At 67.8% G+C, this 14,519-nt stretch overlaps 1 protein-coding gene across 1 annotated transcript; it reads left to right on the plus strand.

Moving 5' to 3' along the window:
• The first annotated feature begins 1,378 nt into the window (after window positions 1–1,378).
• Window positions 1,379–9,372, plus strand: LOC136050454 (serine/threonine-protein phosphatase 2B catalytic subunit gamma isoform-like). Its single transcript, XM_065739357.1, is given in 14 exon segments — window positions 1,379–1,571; window positions 1,663–1,787; window positions 2,641–2,752; window positions 3,150–3,295; window positions 3,883–4,022; window positions 4,918–4,995; window positions 5,082–5,176; window positions 5,569–5,694; window positions 5,940–6,017; window positions 7,651–7,732; window positions 8,106–8,169; window positions 8,172–8,205; window positions 8,732–8,761; window positions 9,205–9,372. Coding segments are annotated over 14 exon segments (1,305 nt in total). The 5' UTR covers window positions 1,379–1,543; the 3' UTR covers window position 9,372.
• The last annotated feature ends 5,147 nt before the right edge of the window (window positions 9,373–14,519 follow it).

Here is a 14,519-nt window from a genome sequence, read left to right on the forward strand (position 1 = left end):
GCATCGCCGCAGCCGGGGCAGCAGCGCGCGGTGCTGCGCTAAATCCGCCCCGGGCAGAGCTGCTGGGGTCAGAATCCCGGGGGGGGGGGAGGGGCGTGGGGGTGGGAGCCGCCGCGAACCCGAGCGCGCTCCGCGTGGATCTCCGCTGTCCGCGCGTTCCGGTGCGGTGTTCGCGGGAGCGGCCGCGCGGGTCCCCGTTAATGAGCAATTAGCGGCACCCCCCCCCCCCTCCTCCCCCACGGCCGCGGGTGTCAGCCGCCCCGCTCTCGGCTGCGGGATGGGGCCGCTGTGCCACGCACCGCGTGTTCAGGGGCAGTGCCGGCTCCACGCCCCCCTCCCCCCTCCCCAGGGCGTGGCTCAGCGCGGTGCAAAACCACCCGTGCACCCACGCGGGGCCCCGTCCCCCGCAAACCCGACCCGCGTGGGTTCCGTCCGCGCTGCTTCGCGCGTGGGGTGGGGGGGGCGCGTTTGGGCCGCTTTGTGTCCACGCGTGGAGCATTGCGGCCACGGAGGGGCTGAGCTGCGCCGTGCCAACGGGATTAGGACGGACCGCGTAATGACTTAAGCCGGGACCCGGGGGGGGCGGGGCGGGGTGGGGGCGGGGCGGGGTGGGGGTGGGGCTGGGAGCGGTCACTGTGGTGGGGCGGGGGGGGGGGAGGGGCGGGGGGCTGCGCTGCTGTGCCCGCGGGGGTCGCTCTGTGGGTGCTCTGTGACATCGGGGGCTGCCCCATGGATGCTGCCTTGCGATGACGGGGGTGGAGGAAGAGGAGGAGGAGGAGGTGGAGGAGGAAGAAGAGGAGTAGTAGGAGCAGGTGGAGGAGGAAGAAGGGAAGGAAGAGGAGGAGGAGGGAGGAAGAGGAGGAGGGAAGGAGGAAGAGGAGGAGGGAAGGAGGAGGAGGAGGAGGGAAAACGGGGGAGGAAGAAGAGGAGGAGGAGTAGGATCAGGTGGAGGAGGAAGAAGAGGAGGCAGAGGAGGAATAAGAGCAGTAGAAGGAGGTGGAGGAGGAAGAAGTGTAGGAAGAGGAAGAGGAGCAGGTGGAGGAAGAAGGGAAGGAAGAAGAGGAGGAGGAAGAAGCAGCAAAGGAGGAGGAGGGGGAAGAAGAGGAGGAAGAGGAGGAGGCTGAGGAGGAAGAAGAGGAGTAGTGGAGGGAGGTGGAGGAGGAAGAAGTGTAGGAAGAGGAAGAGGAGCAGGTGGAGGAGGAGGAAGAGGAGGAGTAGAAGCAGGTGGAGGAGGAAGAAGAGGAGGAAGAGGAGGAGGAAGAGGAGGAGGGGGTGCTGCTCCCGGCAGTCGGTGCTGTCGGACTCAGCCGTGTTGCTCTGTGCTCGGGACCACCGCCCCACGGCCGTCGCGTGACCCCCCCCCCGTTTTGCAGCCGTGCCGTTCCCCCCCACGCAGCGGCTGTCGCTGAAGGAGGTGTTCGAGGACGGGCGGCCGCGGCTCGATGTCCTCCGGAGCCACCTGGGCAGGGAGGGCCGCCTGGAGGAGGACGCGGCCCTGAAGATCATCCACGACGGAGCCGCCATCCTCCGGCACGAGAAGACCATGATCGAGGTGGAGGCGCCCATCACAGGTCGGGCTGTGCGTGGGGGGGGTCCCTGCGGGGGGGGGTGGGGGGGGTGGGGGGCTCGGGGCGCTGACGCCGTCCCCGTTGTGCGTGGCAGTGTGCGGGGACATCCACGGGCAGTTCTTCGATCTGATGAAGCTGTTCGAGGTGGGGGGGTCGCCCACCAACACGCGCTACCTCTTCCTGGGGGACTACGTGGACAGGGGGTACTTCAGCATAGAGGTGAGAGGGGGGGGGGGGGAGCGTGGGGCTGCGAGCGCCGCGACCCCACCGCGTCCTGCCCCACGGCGCGGGGTGCACGGCATGCACGGCCCCACTGGGGCGCAGTCCGTGCACGGCTCGGGCTGCATTCAGGGCACGGCTCCGTTGGGTTGCATGGCACGCACAGCTCGGGTTGCATGCAGTGCAGAGCTCCATTGGGATGCATTGCATGCACAGCTCCATTGGGATGGATGTCCCGTGGGGTTTCCCGTGGGGTTTCCCGTGGGGTGTCCTGTGGGGTGTCCCATGGGGTTTCCCGTGGGGTGTCCCGTGGAGTGTCCCATGGGGTGTCCCGTGGGGTGTCCCGTGGGGTTTCCCGTGGGGTGTCCCGTGGAGTGTCCCATGGGGTGTCCCGTGAGGTGTCCCGTGGGGTGTCCCGTGGGGTGTCCCGTGGGGTGTCCCGTGGGGTGTCCCGTGGAGTGTCCCATGGGGTGTCCCGTGGGGTGTCCCGTGGGGTGTCCCGTGGAGTGTCCCATGGGGTGTCCCGTGAGGTGTCCCGTGGGGTGTCCCGTGGGGTGTCCCGTGAGGTGTCCCGTGGGGTGTCCCGTGGGGTTTCCCGTGGGGTGTCCCGTGGAGTGTCCCATGGGGTGTCCCGTGGGGTGTCCCGTGGGGTGTCCCGTGGAGTGTCCCATGGGGTGTCCCGTGAGGTGTCCCGTGGGGTGTCCCGTGAGGTGTCCCGTGGGGTGTCCCGTGGGGTTTCCCGTGAGGTGTCCCATGGGGTGTCCTGTGGGGTGTCCTGTGGGGTTTCCCATGGGGTGTCCCGTGGGGTGTCCCATGGGGTGTCCCGTGGGTCAGTGCCGCTGCCGCCCCGCAGTGCGTGCTGTACCTGTGGAGCCTGAAGATAAACCACCCCAAGACGCTGTTCCTGCTGCGGGGGAACCACGAGTGCCGCCACCTCACTGAGTACTTCACCTTCAAACAGGAGTGTGAGCAGCGGGGGGGGGGGGGGGTGGTGGTGGGGGTGGGGGGGGTGGTACGTTGGGGTTAGGATTGGGGTTGGTGTAAGTATGTTGAGATTAGGATTGGAGTTGGGGTCAGGGTCGGGGTCAGGGCTGTGAATAGGGTTGGGGTCAGGGTCGGGGTCAGGGCTGTAATTAGGGCTGTAATTAGGGTCGGTGTCAGGGTCAGGGCTGTGATTAGGGTCGGGGTCAGGGTGGGGGTCAGGGCTGTAATTAGGGTCGGGGTCAGGGCTGCATTTCGGGTTGATTTGGGTTCTGTGTTGGGGTCCTTTCAGCGGGTTTGGGGTGCGGCCCCGCAGAGGGGCATCGAGCTGTGCTCTCCCCTCCCCCCCCCCCCTCCCCCACCCCTCCCCTCCCCCCCCAGGCCGCATCAAGTACTCGGAGCGCGTGTACGACGCGTGCATGGACACCTTCGACTGCCTTCCCCTCGCTGCCCTCCTCAACCAACAGTTCCTCTGCGTCCACGGGGGACTGTCCCCAGAAATCACCTGCCTGGATGACATCCGGAAAGTAAGGGGGGGAGGGGAGGGGAGGGGGAGGGGAGGAGGAGGAGGGGGAGGAAGAGAAAGGAGGGGGAGAAGGAGGAAGAGGAGGAGGAGGGGAAAGGAGGAAGAGAAGGAGGAGGAAGAGGAGGAGGAGGAGGAGGGGAAGAAAAAGAAGGAGAAGGAAAAGAAAGGGGAGGAGGGAGGAAGAAGAGGAGAAGGGGGAAGGAGGAAGAGGAGGAGGAGGAAGAAGAAGAGTAGTAGAAGCAGGTGGAGGAGGAAGAAGTGTGGGAAGAGGAAGAGGAGCAGATGGAGGAGGAAGATGGGAAGGAAGAAGAGGAGGAAGAGAAAGAAGGGGGAGGGGGAGGAAGAGGTTGATCCCTCCTGGGGTCCCTCTGGGGCCGCTCCTTTTTGGGGTCCCTTTGGGGCCGCTCCTTTTTGGGGTCCCTCTGGGGCCGCTCCTTTCTGGGGTCCCTTTGGGGCCGCTCCTTTCTGGGGTCCCTTTGGGGCCGCTCCTTTTTGGGGTCCCTTTGGGGCCGCTCCTTTCTGGGGTCCCTCTGGGGCCGCTCCCTCCCGGGGTGTGGGTGCCGTTCCCAGTGTCCCCGTGCCCCCCAGTTAGACCGCTTCAAGGAGCCGCCGGCCTTCGGCCCCATGTGCGATCTGCTGTGGTCCGACCCCTCCGAGGATTACGGCAGCGAGAAATCCGGGGAGCACTTCTCCCACAACACCGTTCGGGGCTGCTCCTATTTCTACAGGTGAGGTCCCACCCCCACCCCACAGCTCTGGGTCGCCGCACGGATGGGGGTCCCGACCCCGTGAGCCCCCCCCCCCCCTTATTTCTGAGGTCCCTTTCCCCACGTGAGCCCCCCGCTCTTGGGTGGGGCCGTTCCCCCGTCCTGGGTGGGTTTTCTCTCTCCTTATGGGGGAGGTGGAGGCACCGGGAGCTGCAGGGGAACGTTGGAAGGTTGACCTGCTCTCCTGTGGGTCGCTGTGGGGTCACTTATGGGGCTCATTGGGGTCGCTAAGGGCTCATTGGGGTCGTTCTCTATGGGGCTCTCTGGTCCCTATGGGTTGACCTGTCCTCCCGTTGCTCTCTATGGGGCTCTTTGAGCTCTTCTGCAGATGCTATGGGGCCCAGAGGTTGACCTGCTCTCCTGTGGGTCTCTATGGGGTCACTATGGGGCTCAGTGGGGTCACTATGGGGCTAAATAGAGTTCTCTAGGGCATACACTGGTCCCTATGGGTTGACCTGTCCTCCCGTCCTTTCCAATCTAATAATATGGGGTCACTAAGGGGCTCATTGGGGTCGTTCTCTATGGGGCTCCCTGGTCCCTATGGGTCTCTATGGGTTGACCTGTCCTCCCGTTGCTCTCTATGGGGCTCTAGGAGCTCTCCTGTGGCTGCTATGGGGCGCAGAGGTGGCCCTGCCCTGCTGTGGGTCTGTGGGGTCCCTGTGGGTCCCGATCCATCTTCGGGGCCCCAATTCCATCCCACGATCGGACACCCCCATCCCAGCCCCGCGTCCCCCATACCGACCCCGCCCCGGGGGGTGGCGGAGGGGTCGCCGTGGGGCGGGATGTGGGGCGGGATGTGGGGCTGGGTCCCCGCAGCGGTTGGCGGTGCTAACGGAGGTGTGGTTTTGTTTTGCAGTTACGCTGCAGTTTGTGATTTTTTGCAGAACAACACTTTGCTCTCTGTTATCCGCGCCCACGAAGCTCAGGACGCGGGGTGAGTGAGCACCCTGCCCCTCCCCCCCCGCCCCCCGCCCCTCCCCCACCGCCCTCACCGCCCCTCCCCCCCCCCCCACCTTGCAGGTACCGCATGTACCGGAAGAGCCAGAGCACGGGCTTCCCCTCGTTAATCACCATCTTCTCGGCGCCTAATTACCTCGACGTGTACAACAACAAGGGTAAGGATGAGGGCTCTGCCCCACAGCCCCTCTGCCCCACGGCTTCTCCACCCCACAGCCCCTCCGCCCCACAGCCCCTCCGCCCCACACCCCCTCTGCCCCACAGCCCCTCCCCTCCATGGCCCCTCCACCCCACAGCCCCTCCGCCCCACAGCCCCTCCACCCCACAGCCTCTCTGCCCCACAATCCCTTCACCCCTCCACCCCACAGCCCCTCCACCCCACAACCGTGGGCTCCGTGGGTCCCAGCACCACCCTCCTCCGTGCCCACGTGGGCCACGTTCAGCCCCGGTTGTGTGGGGCTTTGTCCGGAGGGCGGTGACCCCGGCGATGCCCTAACGATGGTGGTGCTTCGTTAGCCCCTAATTGCCCCCCCCCCCCCCCCCCCCCCAGCTGCCGTGCTGAAGTACGAGAACAACGTGATGAACATCCGGCAGTTCAACTGCTCCCCCCACCCGTACTGGCTGCCCAACTTCATGGACGTGTTCACGTGGTCGCTGCCCTTCGTGGGGGAGAAGGGTGAGGGGCACCGGCGCAGTCAGAATCCGGCCCGGGGGGGCGGGGGGGGGCGGGGGGGGGAGTGGGAGTGGGATGGGGTGGGATGGGAGCAAGGATGGGGGTGGGAATGGGGATGGGGTGGGATGGGGTGGAGGTGGGGATGGGAGTGGGGATGGAAGGGAGCCCGTGCCCCCCTGAGCCCCCCATGGCCCCAGCCCCCCCCCGGTGTCCTCTGCCCCGTGCCCCTGACCCCGCTGTCCCCGCAGTCACGGAGATGTTGGTGAACATCCTCAACATCTGCTCGGACGACGAGCTCATCTCGGACGGCGACGAGACGCTGGAAGGTGAGCGCCGTGGGGCGGGGCCGTGGGGCGGGGCCGTGGGGCGGGGCCGTGGGGCACAGTGCAGCCCCTCCGCGTGCGGCCGTGCGTGGGACGCCATTTAGTTTCTTAATTACCATTAATGAACGAACCCCCCCACGCACTTCGCCATCGGATCACAGCAGAACCGCAGCTGCCCCTCCCCCCCCACCCCCCCCTCCCCCCCCCTCCCCCGCCCCCCCCCCCGCCCCCCCCCTCCCCCCCCCCGCTCTGCGTTGTGTTGCTGTGTCCCTGTGCTGTCCTTTTTCTTTTCGCTGCGTCCCCCCCTCCCCCCCACCCCCCCCCCCCGGAGGATTAAATCTGTTTTTCTGTCTCTGTCTCCGTTCCCCGTTTCCCGGCGTTCTCCTCTCGCTGAAGACCCCCGCGTTGGGAGCTGTCACAGAGGTACCCCACGCTGTGCCACCCGTGGACCCCGAACACGCGTGGCCCCCTGCCCCCCCCACCCCACAGTGGGGCCGTGGTTGCGCTGCGCAGTGCATGGCTGCATGGCACAGCCGAGAGGAGACCGCTCCCTTTGGCTTCGCACCCCCCCCTCTCCCCTCCCCCCCCTCCCCTCCCCCCCCTCCCCTCCCCCCACCCCACTCCATTGGTGCTATGGGGGACGTGCTATGGGGGACTCTGGGATGGGGGTCACAGCGCTGCGGGGACGGTGGGTGCACACGGCTGCGTGGATGGGCGGTGTCTGCGTGGCCGTGTCACGCGTGGACGAGTTGTGCTCACCTGGCCGTGCCACACCTGGCCGTGTCACACCTGGCCGTGCCACCACCTGGCCGTGCCACACTTGGCCGTGCCCACCTGGCCGTGCACACCTGGCCGTGTCACACCTGGCTGTGCTCACCTGGCCGTGCCACACCTGGCCATGTCACACCTGGCCATGTCACACCTGGCCGTGTCACACCTGGCCATGTCACACCTGGCCGTGTCACACCTGGCTGTGCTCACCTGGCCGTGCCACACCTGGCCGTGTCACACGTGGCCGTGTCACACCTGGCAGTGTCACACCTGGCTTTGTCATGTGTGGACGAGCTGTGTCACACCTGGCCGTGCTCACCTGGCCGTGTCAGCACATCACTGAGCCGTGTCACGCGTGGATGAGCCATGTTCACCGGCTGTGTCACGCGTGGATGAGCTGTGTCACACGTAACTGAGCCGTGTCGTGTGTGGACGAGTTGTGTCCCACGTGGCCGTGTCACATGTGGCCATGTCCCACGTGGCCGTGTCACATGTGACCGTGTCCCACGTGGCCGAGCCGTGTCACGCAGCTAAGCCATGTCCCGTGTGGCTGAGCTGTGTCTGCGTGGCCGAACCGTGCCCACCCTCCGTGCCCACCCCCCGTGCCCACCCCCCGTGTCCCCGTGTCCCCGTGGTCCTTCTGGGGCCGCCCCGCTCCCGTGCAGAGCTCCGTGTGCCGTCCCCACTCCGTCCCTCAGTCCCTGCGCGGCCGCACTCCTCCTGGGGACAGACGGACGCTGTGTTCCCGGGGCAGTGGGGCCGGGAGTTGTGGGGGGCCGGGAGTTGTGGGGGGGCCGGGAGTTATGGGGGGCCGGAGTTATGGGGGGGCCGGGAGTTATGGGGGGGCCGCTCTGCTCTCCCCCAGGTGGGACCACGGTGCGCAAAGAGATCATCAGGAATAAGATCCGCGCCATCGGGAAGATGGCACGCGTCTTCTCCGTGCTCCGGTAACCGGCACCGCAACGGGGGGGGATCGGGGTGGGGGGATCGGGTGGGGGGAATCGGTGGGGGGGATCGGGGTGGGGGGATCGGGGTGGGGGGGATCAGGGTGGGGGGATTGGGGTGGGGGGATTGGGGTGGGGAGGATCGGGGCAGGGTGAATCTCAGGGTGGGGGGATCGGGGAGGAATTGGGGAGGGATCGGGGGGAGACTAAGGGTGGGGGATTGGGGTGGGGGGATCGGGGCGGGTGCTCCAGGTGAGGGTGGGGGGGTGCTCGGGGTTGGGGGTGCTCGGGGTTGGGGTGCTCGGGGTTGGGGTGCTCGGGGGCCCCTGCTGCCCTTTGGGGTTCCCCCCCCCATTGACACCGCGTTCCTTTGCAGGGAGGAGAGTGAGAGCGTGCTGACCCTGAAGGGTCTGACCCCCACGGGGACGCTGCCCGCTGGGAGTGCTGTCCGGGGGGGAGGCAGACGCTGCAGACCGGTCAGTGCCCCCCAGCCCCCCCAGCCCATAGCGCCCCCCCCCCTCTGCCCCACACATCGCTCGGCCTCGGGTGCCGTTGGGATCGGGGGTTCAGGGGCGGCTCAGCCCTTTTTTGGGCGGGGTGCAATCACCCCACTCGGTTGCCCCTGGACCCCCAACCCCACTTCTCCGGGCCTGGGGGGCACTGCAGACCCCCCCCCGGGCCTACTCAGGAAGGGGGGGTGGGGGTGGGGGGTGGGGGTGGGGAGGGGAGGGGCTCCCTTTGCAGGCGCTGCTTTCCCCAGTCCCCCCCCCCCAGTAATTGTGGGTGGGGGGCAGTGCTGCAGTGTTGCCCCCCCGTTCCCAGCAGTGCCATGAGTGTGGTGCCGTTCTTGGGGTCCCAGTTCGGTTCTCCGCCCCCTCCTCTGTCCCCGGGGTGGGGGGGTCCGGGCAGCCCCCCCCCTCCCACCCCCATCCCCCCCCCCGCAGTCGCTCAGTGCTCTCTCTGCTCTCTCTGTTCCTCCGCCGTTTCTGTGTCCGTCCGCAGCCACAGTCGAAGCGGTGGAGGCGCGGGAAGGTACGGACACGGCACCCACGCGTGCACGCGTGTGCGGACCCCCCGCCGTGGGGCGGACCCCCAGCAGTGGGGGCGGACCCCCGGCCGTGGGGCGGAGGTCCTTCGCCGCCTGCGCGTGGAAGCGCCGCGCACGGCGCCCCCCAGTGGCCAAAGCGGTTGCAGCGCAGCCGCCGCCGTACGGCGCCGCTCTGACCCACGGGAGGGGGAGGGGGGATCCCCACGGAGGGGTTCCCCACGGGTGGGGTTCATCGTGGGGGGGGGGGGGGGGGGGTTCTCACAGATGGGGATTCCCCACGGGTGGGAGTTCATCACGGGTGGGGGGGGTGTTCCCCACGGGTGCCAGTTGCGCTGTGTGGCCGCGTCCATTCCCTTCTCACCCCCACCCCCCCCCACCCCAAGCTCCCCTCCCCCCCACTAACCCCCCCCCTGTCCCCCCCCCGCAGCCATCCGGGGCTTCTCCCCGCAGCACCGGATCCGCAGTTTCGAGGAGGCGCGGGGCCTGGACCGCATCAACGAGCGGATGCCGCCGCGCCGCGACGCAGCGCACGGCGACGGAGTGCCCCCCCCCGCCCCCCCCCACGGCCCCGGCAGCGCCGGGAACGGCCCCTGAGCCCCCCGCCCCACCCCCACCCCGCCCCACAGCGGCCGTGCGTGGGGAGATGGGGGGGGCGGAGGAGGGGGGATGGGGGGGGATATGGGGGTTGGGGGGGGGAGGGGCGGCGTCCCGCAGCTCCGCACGTGTGTGTATGTGACAGAGCCCGTTCCTTTGAGTGCTGAGCGCACGGTGCTGCACTGCTGACCCCCCCCAGGCCCCCCCCAAAACCTCCCCCGGACCCCCCCCCAAACCCCCCCAGCCCCCCCCCAAACACCCCCGGGCACTGAGTGCACGCTGTGCTGCTCTGCTGCCCCCCAGGTCCCCCAAATCCCACCACCCCCCCCAGGCACTGAGCTCACATGCTGCACTGCCCCTCCCCCTCAAGCCCCTCCCCCCTCCCCCCCCCCCGGCACTGAGCTCACGTTGTGCTGCACTGCTGCCCCCCCCGCCCCCGCCCCCCCCGGGCACTGAGCACCCCACTGTGGGGTCGGTGCTCCCACTCTGTGCCCCACGGCCCCGTTGGACCCCAAAGTGGATCTTCCCCTTTGGGTCCACCCCACCCACGTGCATCGCTTCGGGGTCCTTCCCTTCGGACCCCCCCCGCGCCCCACTCCATCACTTTGGGGTCGGACCCCCCTCCCCCCATTCCCACCTTTTTGGGGTCCTCCCCTTTGCAGCCCCACACCCCACGCAGATCTCCTGAGCTCCTTCCCTTTCCGGGGCCGTTCCCCGTGGGGTCCGTGTGTGTGTGGAACCCACGGGAGACACCCCCCACCCCCCCCGAGCCCCACATCCCCCCCCAGCCCCACATCCCCCCCATATCCATATCCCCCCCAGCCCATATCCAACCCCATATCCCCCCAGGGCAGCATGGGGGGCTGCCCCCCCCCCCCCGTGTCTGTATGTAGGGGGTGGGGTGGGGGAGGGGCAGCCCCCTCTCCCCCCTCCTCCCCTCCCCCATAGCGTGGGGCTGCCCTCCCCCGCCCCACACTTCATCGCGTTCGATTTTATTGGGGTTTATGGTCATTATTTTATTTTATTTTATTTTATTTTATTTTATTTTATTTATTTTATTTTATTTTTCGCTTTTTTTTTTTGTTGTTGAGAAGAAAGAAAAAAAATGGCGAAAAAAAATAATAATTTATTGGCAGAAATGAATGAGTGTTATTTATGGGATGGGATTAATTAATTTCATCATCTGAGCAGTGGAGAGATCCTAATGTGGGGGGGGGAAGGGCACCGAACCCCACTAGGGTTCTCGGGGACCCCATTATTGGGGCCCCATTTGGGACCCCCTCTCCGCCCCATCCCGCAGCCAACGCCCACCCCGGGATCCCCGGGCTCCGCGCAGCCCCACTGCCCCAATTTGTGGGGTCTCCTGACTGGGACCCCCATCCCCCCCCCAGAATTTATGGGTTTTTACTGGGAAACGACCCCCATTACCCCCAATCTATGGGGTTTTAGAGGGAAGGGACCCCCATCCCCCCAATTTGTGGGGTTTTAGTGAGTAGAGACCCTCCATTGCCCCAGTTTGTGGGTTTCCTGACCGGGACCCCCCCCTTCCAATCTGTGGGGTCTCTCCCAGACACAGAACCCCGCCCCCCGGCCCCATAACCCATGGGGTCAACCCCCCCCGTCCCCCCCGTGGGCGTTCCACGCGGGCTCCGCATTTCTGACATTCGCCTCAAAGCTCCGATTGTCCCTTTGTGCCATTCATCCCCTCCCGGCCCCAAACCCCACCCCACAGCCCCACGAAACTCCACAACCCCACCGCCGCCGCCCCATAGCGGCCCTCCTCCCTTCCCACGCGCGGCGCTGGGAAACCAGTTGGGAACCAGTTGGGAACCAGTTGGGAACCAGTTGGGTGACGGGGCGCTGTGGGGCCGCGGGGGATGGGGCGGTTATGGGGCGGTTGTGGGGCGGTTGTAGGGTGGCTGTAGGGTGCAGACGGCGCCGGAGATGTGGGGCACGAGCGGCGCTGTCTGGAAGAGGCGGTTCAGCTGCTGTGAGTGTGGGGGGCTACGGGGGGCTATGGGGTGGGTACGGGGTGGGTATGGGGTGTTTATGGGGTGGGTGTGGGGCTGCGATGCCGTGGGGCGATGAGGGGCATGGATATGGGGCCGCCCTATGGGAGCACCCCGCCGGGGGGGGGCGGTGGTGGGGTGTGGGGTGGGGCCGCAAGGGGCCCGGTACGGTGCCATATGGGGACCCTATATAGGGCCACGCAGGGACCCTATATGTGTCACCCGGGGTCCCTGTATGGCATCCCGGGTTCTCTATAGGGCATCCCATAGGGCGCTCCCAGCCCCCATAGGGCATCCCCAGCCCCTATAGGGCATCCCATAGGGCGCTCCCAGCCCCCATAGGGCACCCCCAGCCCCTATAGGGCATCCCATAGGGCGCCCCGCAGTCCCTATAGGGCGCCCCGCGGTGTCGCTCCGCCCCACAGACGCTCCGTCCGCTGCGCAGCGCCGCGCGGATCCATCGCCCCACGCAGTGTTCCGCCGCCGCCGCCCCTCCCCCACCCCCACTCCCACCCCACGCCCCTCCCCCACCCCACGCCCCTCCCCCCCTCCTCCGGAGGACCCCGATGGGCGGAAGCGCGGAGCGGACGCCGCCGCGACCCCGCGGGAGAGACGGAACCGCGCATGCGCGAACGCGCAACGCCACCACCGACGGCGCCACCGCGACCCCAAAAAGTGGGGCGACCGCGACCCCAAAGAGCATCGCAACGGAGACCCCGAGAACTGGGGCATCGGGGACCCCAAAAACGGCACTGCGGCCCCCAAGAACTGGAGTATTGGGGACCCCAAAGAGCATCGCAATGGGGACCCCAAAGAGCGTGGCACCGCGGACCCTATGGAGCACGGCTTTGGGGTCCCCAGATTGTGTGGCATTGGGGTCCCTATAGACCACGACATATGGGTCCCCCAGGATCGCGACATTGGGGTCCCCCATGACTGCGGCTTTGGGGTCCCTACAGACCGCAGCTTTGGGATCCTGGAGGATCGCGACATTGGGGTGCCCCCCTCCCGCGGTTTTGGGGTCTCCCCTGACCCCAAAGGCGGCTTTGGGGTCCCTACAGACCGCAGCGTTGGGATCCCCCCGCCCCACAGCTTTGGGGTCCCCCCCTCCCTCGGTTTTGGGGTCCCTCGGCCGCGCCCGGGGCCGCGCGGTCATGGGCTGCGTTATCTGGAGCGCATCTGCGGAGCTCTGGAGCGCGCGGCGCGGCTGCAGAACCACGAGCGGCGGCCGTGGGGCGGCGGTGGGGCGCGGGATGTGGGGCGGGGTGTGGGGCCCGGACCCCACAGCGCCCCACAGCGTCCCACGGCCCACGGAGCGCGCGACGCGGGGGCGCGCACAGAGGAGCGATTCCGGACGCGGTCGTGGTCCGACGGTCACGCGGCAGGTGGGTCACAGCGCGGACACGCGGCTCCGCCCCACGGATGGGGGTCCGCCCCACCGCTGTGGGTCCGCCCCATCGCCGTCTCTCCCGCAGCGCTCCGCCCCACACTGCTCCGAGGACACTGCGCGAGTTCCCCCACTCTGTTGGACCCCGCGGAGCCGTCCCCGCCCCACAACCACGAGGTATATGGGGCGCGCACGCAGTGTGGGGCGCGTCCCCGCCCCCCTCCCCCCGCCCCACTGATCGTTCTCTCCCTATAGGGCGGCCGCTCACAGTGGGATCGGGTGAAGGTTCTGCTCGGCCGCCTCACGCGGCGTTCACTGCGGGGCCGCTGACCCACATCGCGCCCCACAACCCCATCTCTGACCCCATAACCCCATTCCTGACCCCCCAACCCCATTCCTGACCCCCCAACCGCATCCGTGACCCCCCAACCCCATTCTGGACCCCATAACCCTATTCTTGACCCTACAACCCCATCCCTGACCCCACATCCCAATCCCTGACCCCCTAACCCTGACCATAACCCTAATCCTCACCCCCCCAACCCTGACCCCAATCCTATCCCTGACCCCACAGCCCTGACCCCGACCCTGACCCCAAACCCGACCCCAATCCCCCATAAACGCTCCGATGCCTTTCCCCAATTCCTCATTTTTTTCATTAAATCAAATAAAAAAACCCCAAAGATTCATTGACCCCAAAGTCCCATTCACCCCCTAACCCCATCCACCCCCAAATCCCATTGAACCCCAAACCCCACTGACCCCATATCCGCCCTCCCCCCGCCCCTCCCCCACCAGCACAGTTCTCCTCTGCTCCTTTAATTAATTTCCCTCATTAACAAACGATGCCGCGCTTATTATGAGGGCACACATATGGGGTCACTGCTATGGGGAGGGGGGATTTGGGGTGGGGGGGGCCGTTATAGGGCCGGGCTGCCCCACTGGAGGGGGGGGAGGGGCATCCAAAGGGTCACAGTGTCATTGAGGGGTGGGGGGAAGGAGGGGCAGAGTGAAAGGCACTGCTATGGGGGGTGGGGGGGGCAGCTATAGGGGCAGTGCTTTTGGGGGGGGGCACTTGGGGGGCCCCACCCCGATGTGGGCGGCCCCACATCCCCGGCACTCACACATAGGGGGCAGTGCCGCCCCCCACCCGGGCCCTCCCCCGCCCCGCCCCATCTCAATCCCCGCCCCTCTCAGTCCCCGCCCCCATTCCCCCCTCAATCCCCGCCCCTCAGTCCCCGCCCCCCCCTCAGTCCCCGCCCCCATCCCCCCTCAGTCCCCGCCCCCCTCAGTCCCCGCTCCCTCAGTCCCTGCCCTCAGTCCCCGCCCCCCCTCAGTCCCCTCCCACTCTCAGTCCCCACCCCCGTCCCTCAGTCCCCGCCCCCCTCAGTCCCCACCCCCAGTCCCTGCCCCATCAGTTCCCGCCCCCTCTCAGTCCCTGCCCCTCAGTCCCCGCCCCCTTTCAGTTCCCGCCCCCTCAGTCCCCACCCCCATCTCCCCTCAGTCCCCGCCCCCTGTCCCCGCCCCTCAGTCCCTGCCCCCGCCCCTCAGTCCCCGCCCCCTCTCAGTCCCCGCCCTCTAAATCCCCGCCCCAGTCCCCGCCCCTCAGTCCCCTCCCACTCTCAGTCCCCGCCCCCTCTCAGTCCCCGCCCCCCTCAGTCCCCGCCCCCTCAGTCCCCGCCCTCTAAATCCCCGCCCCAGTCCCCGCCCCTCAGTCCCCGCCCTCTAAATCCCCGCCCCAGTCCCCGCCCC

The sequence above is a fragment of the Cyrtonyx montezumae genome, unplaced genomic scaffold (genome assembly GCF_038088225.1).
Source record: "Cyrtonyx montezumae isolate F1298 unplaced genomic scaffold, pur_monq_1.0 scaffold_239, whole genome shotgun sequence".
Taxonomy (NCBI): domain Eukaryota; kingdom Metazoa; phylum Chordata; class Aves; order Galliformes; family Odontophoridae; genus Cyrtonyx; species Cyrtonyx montezumae.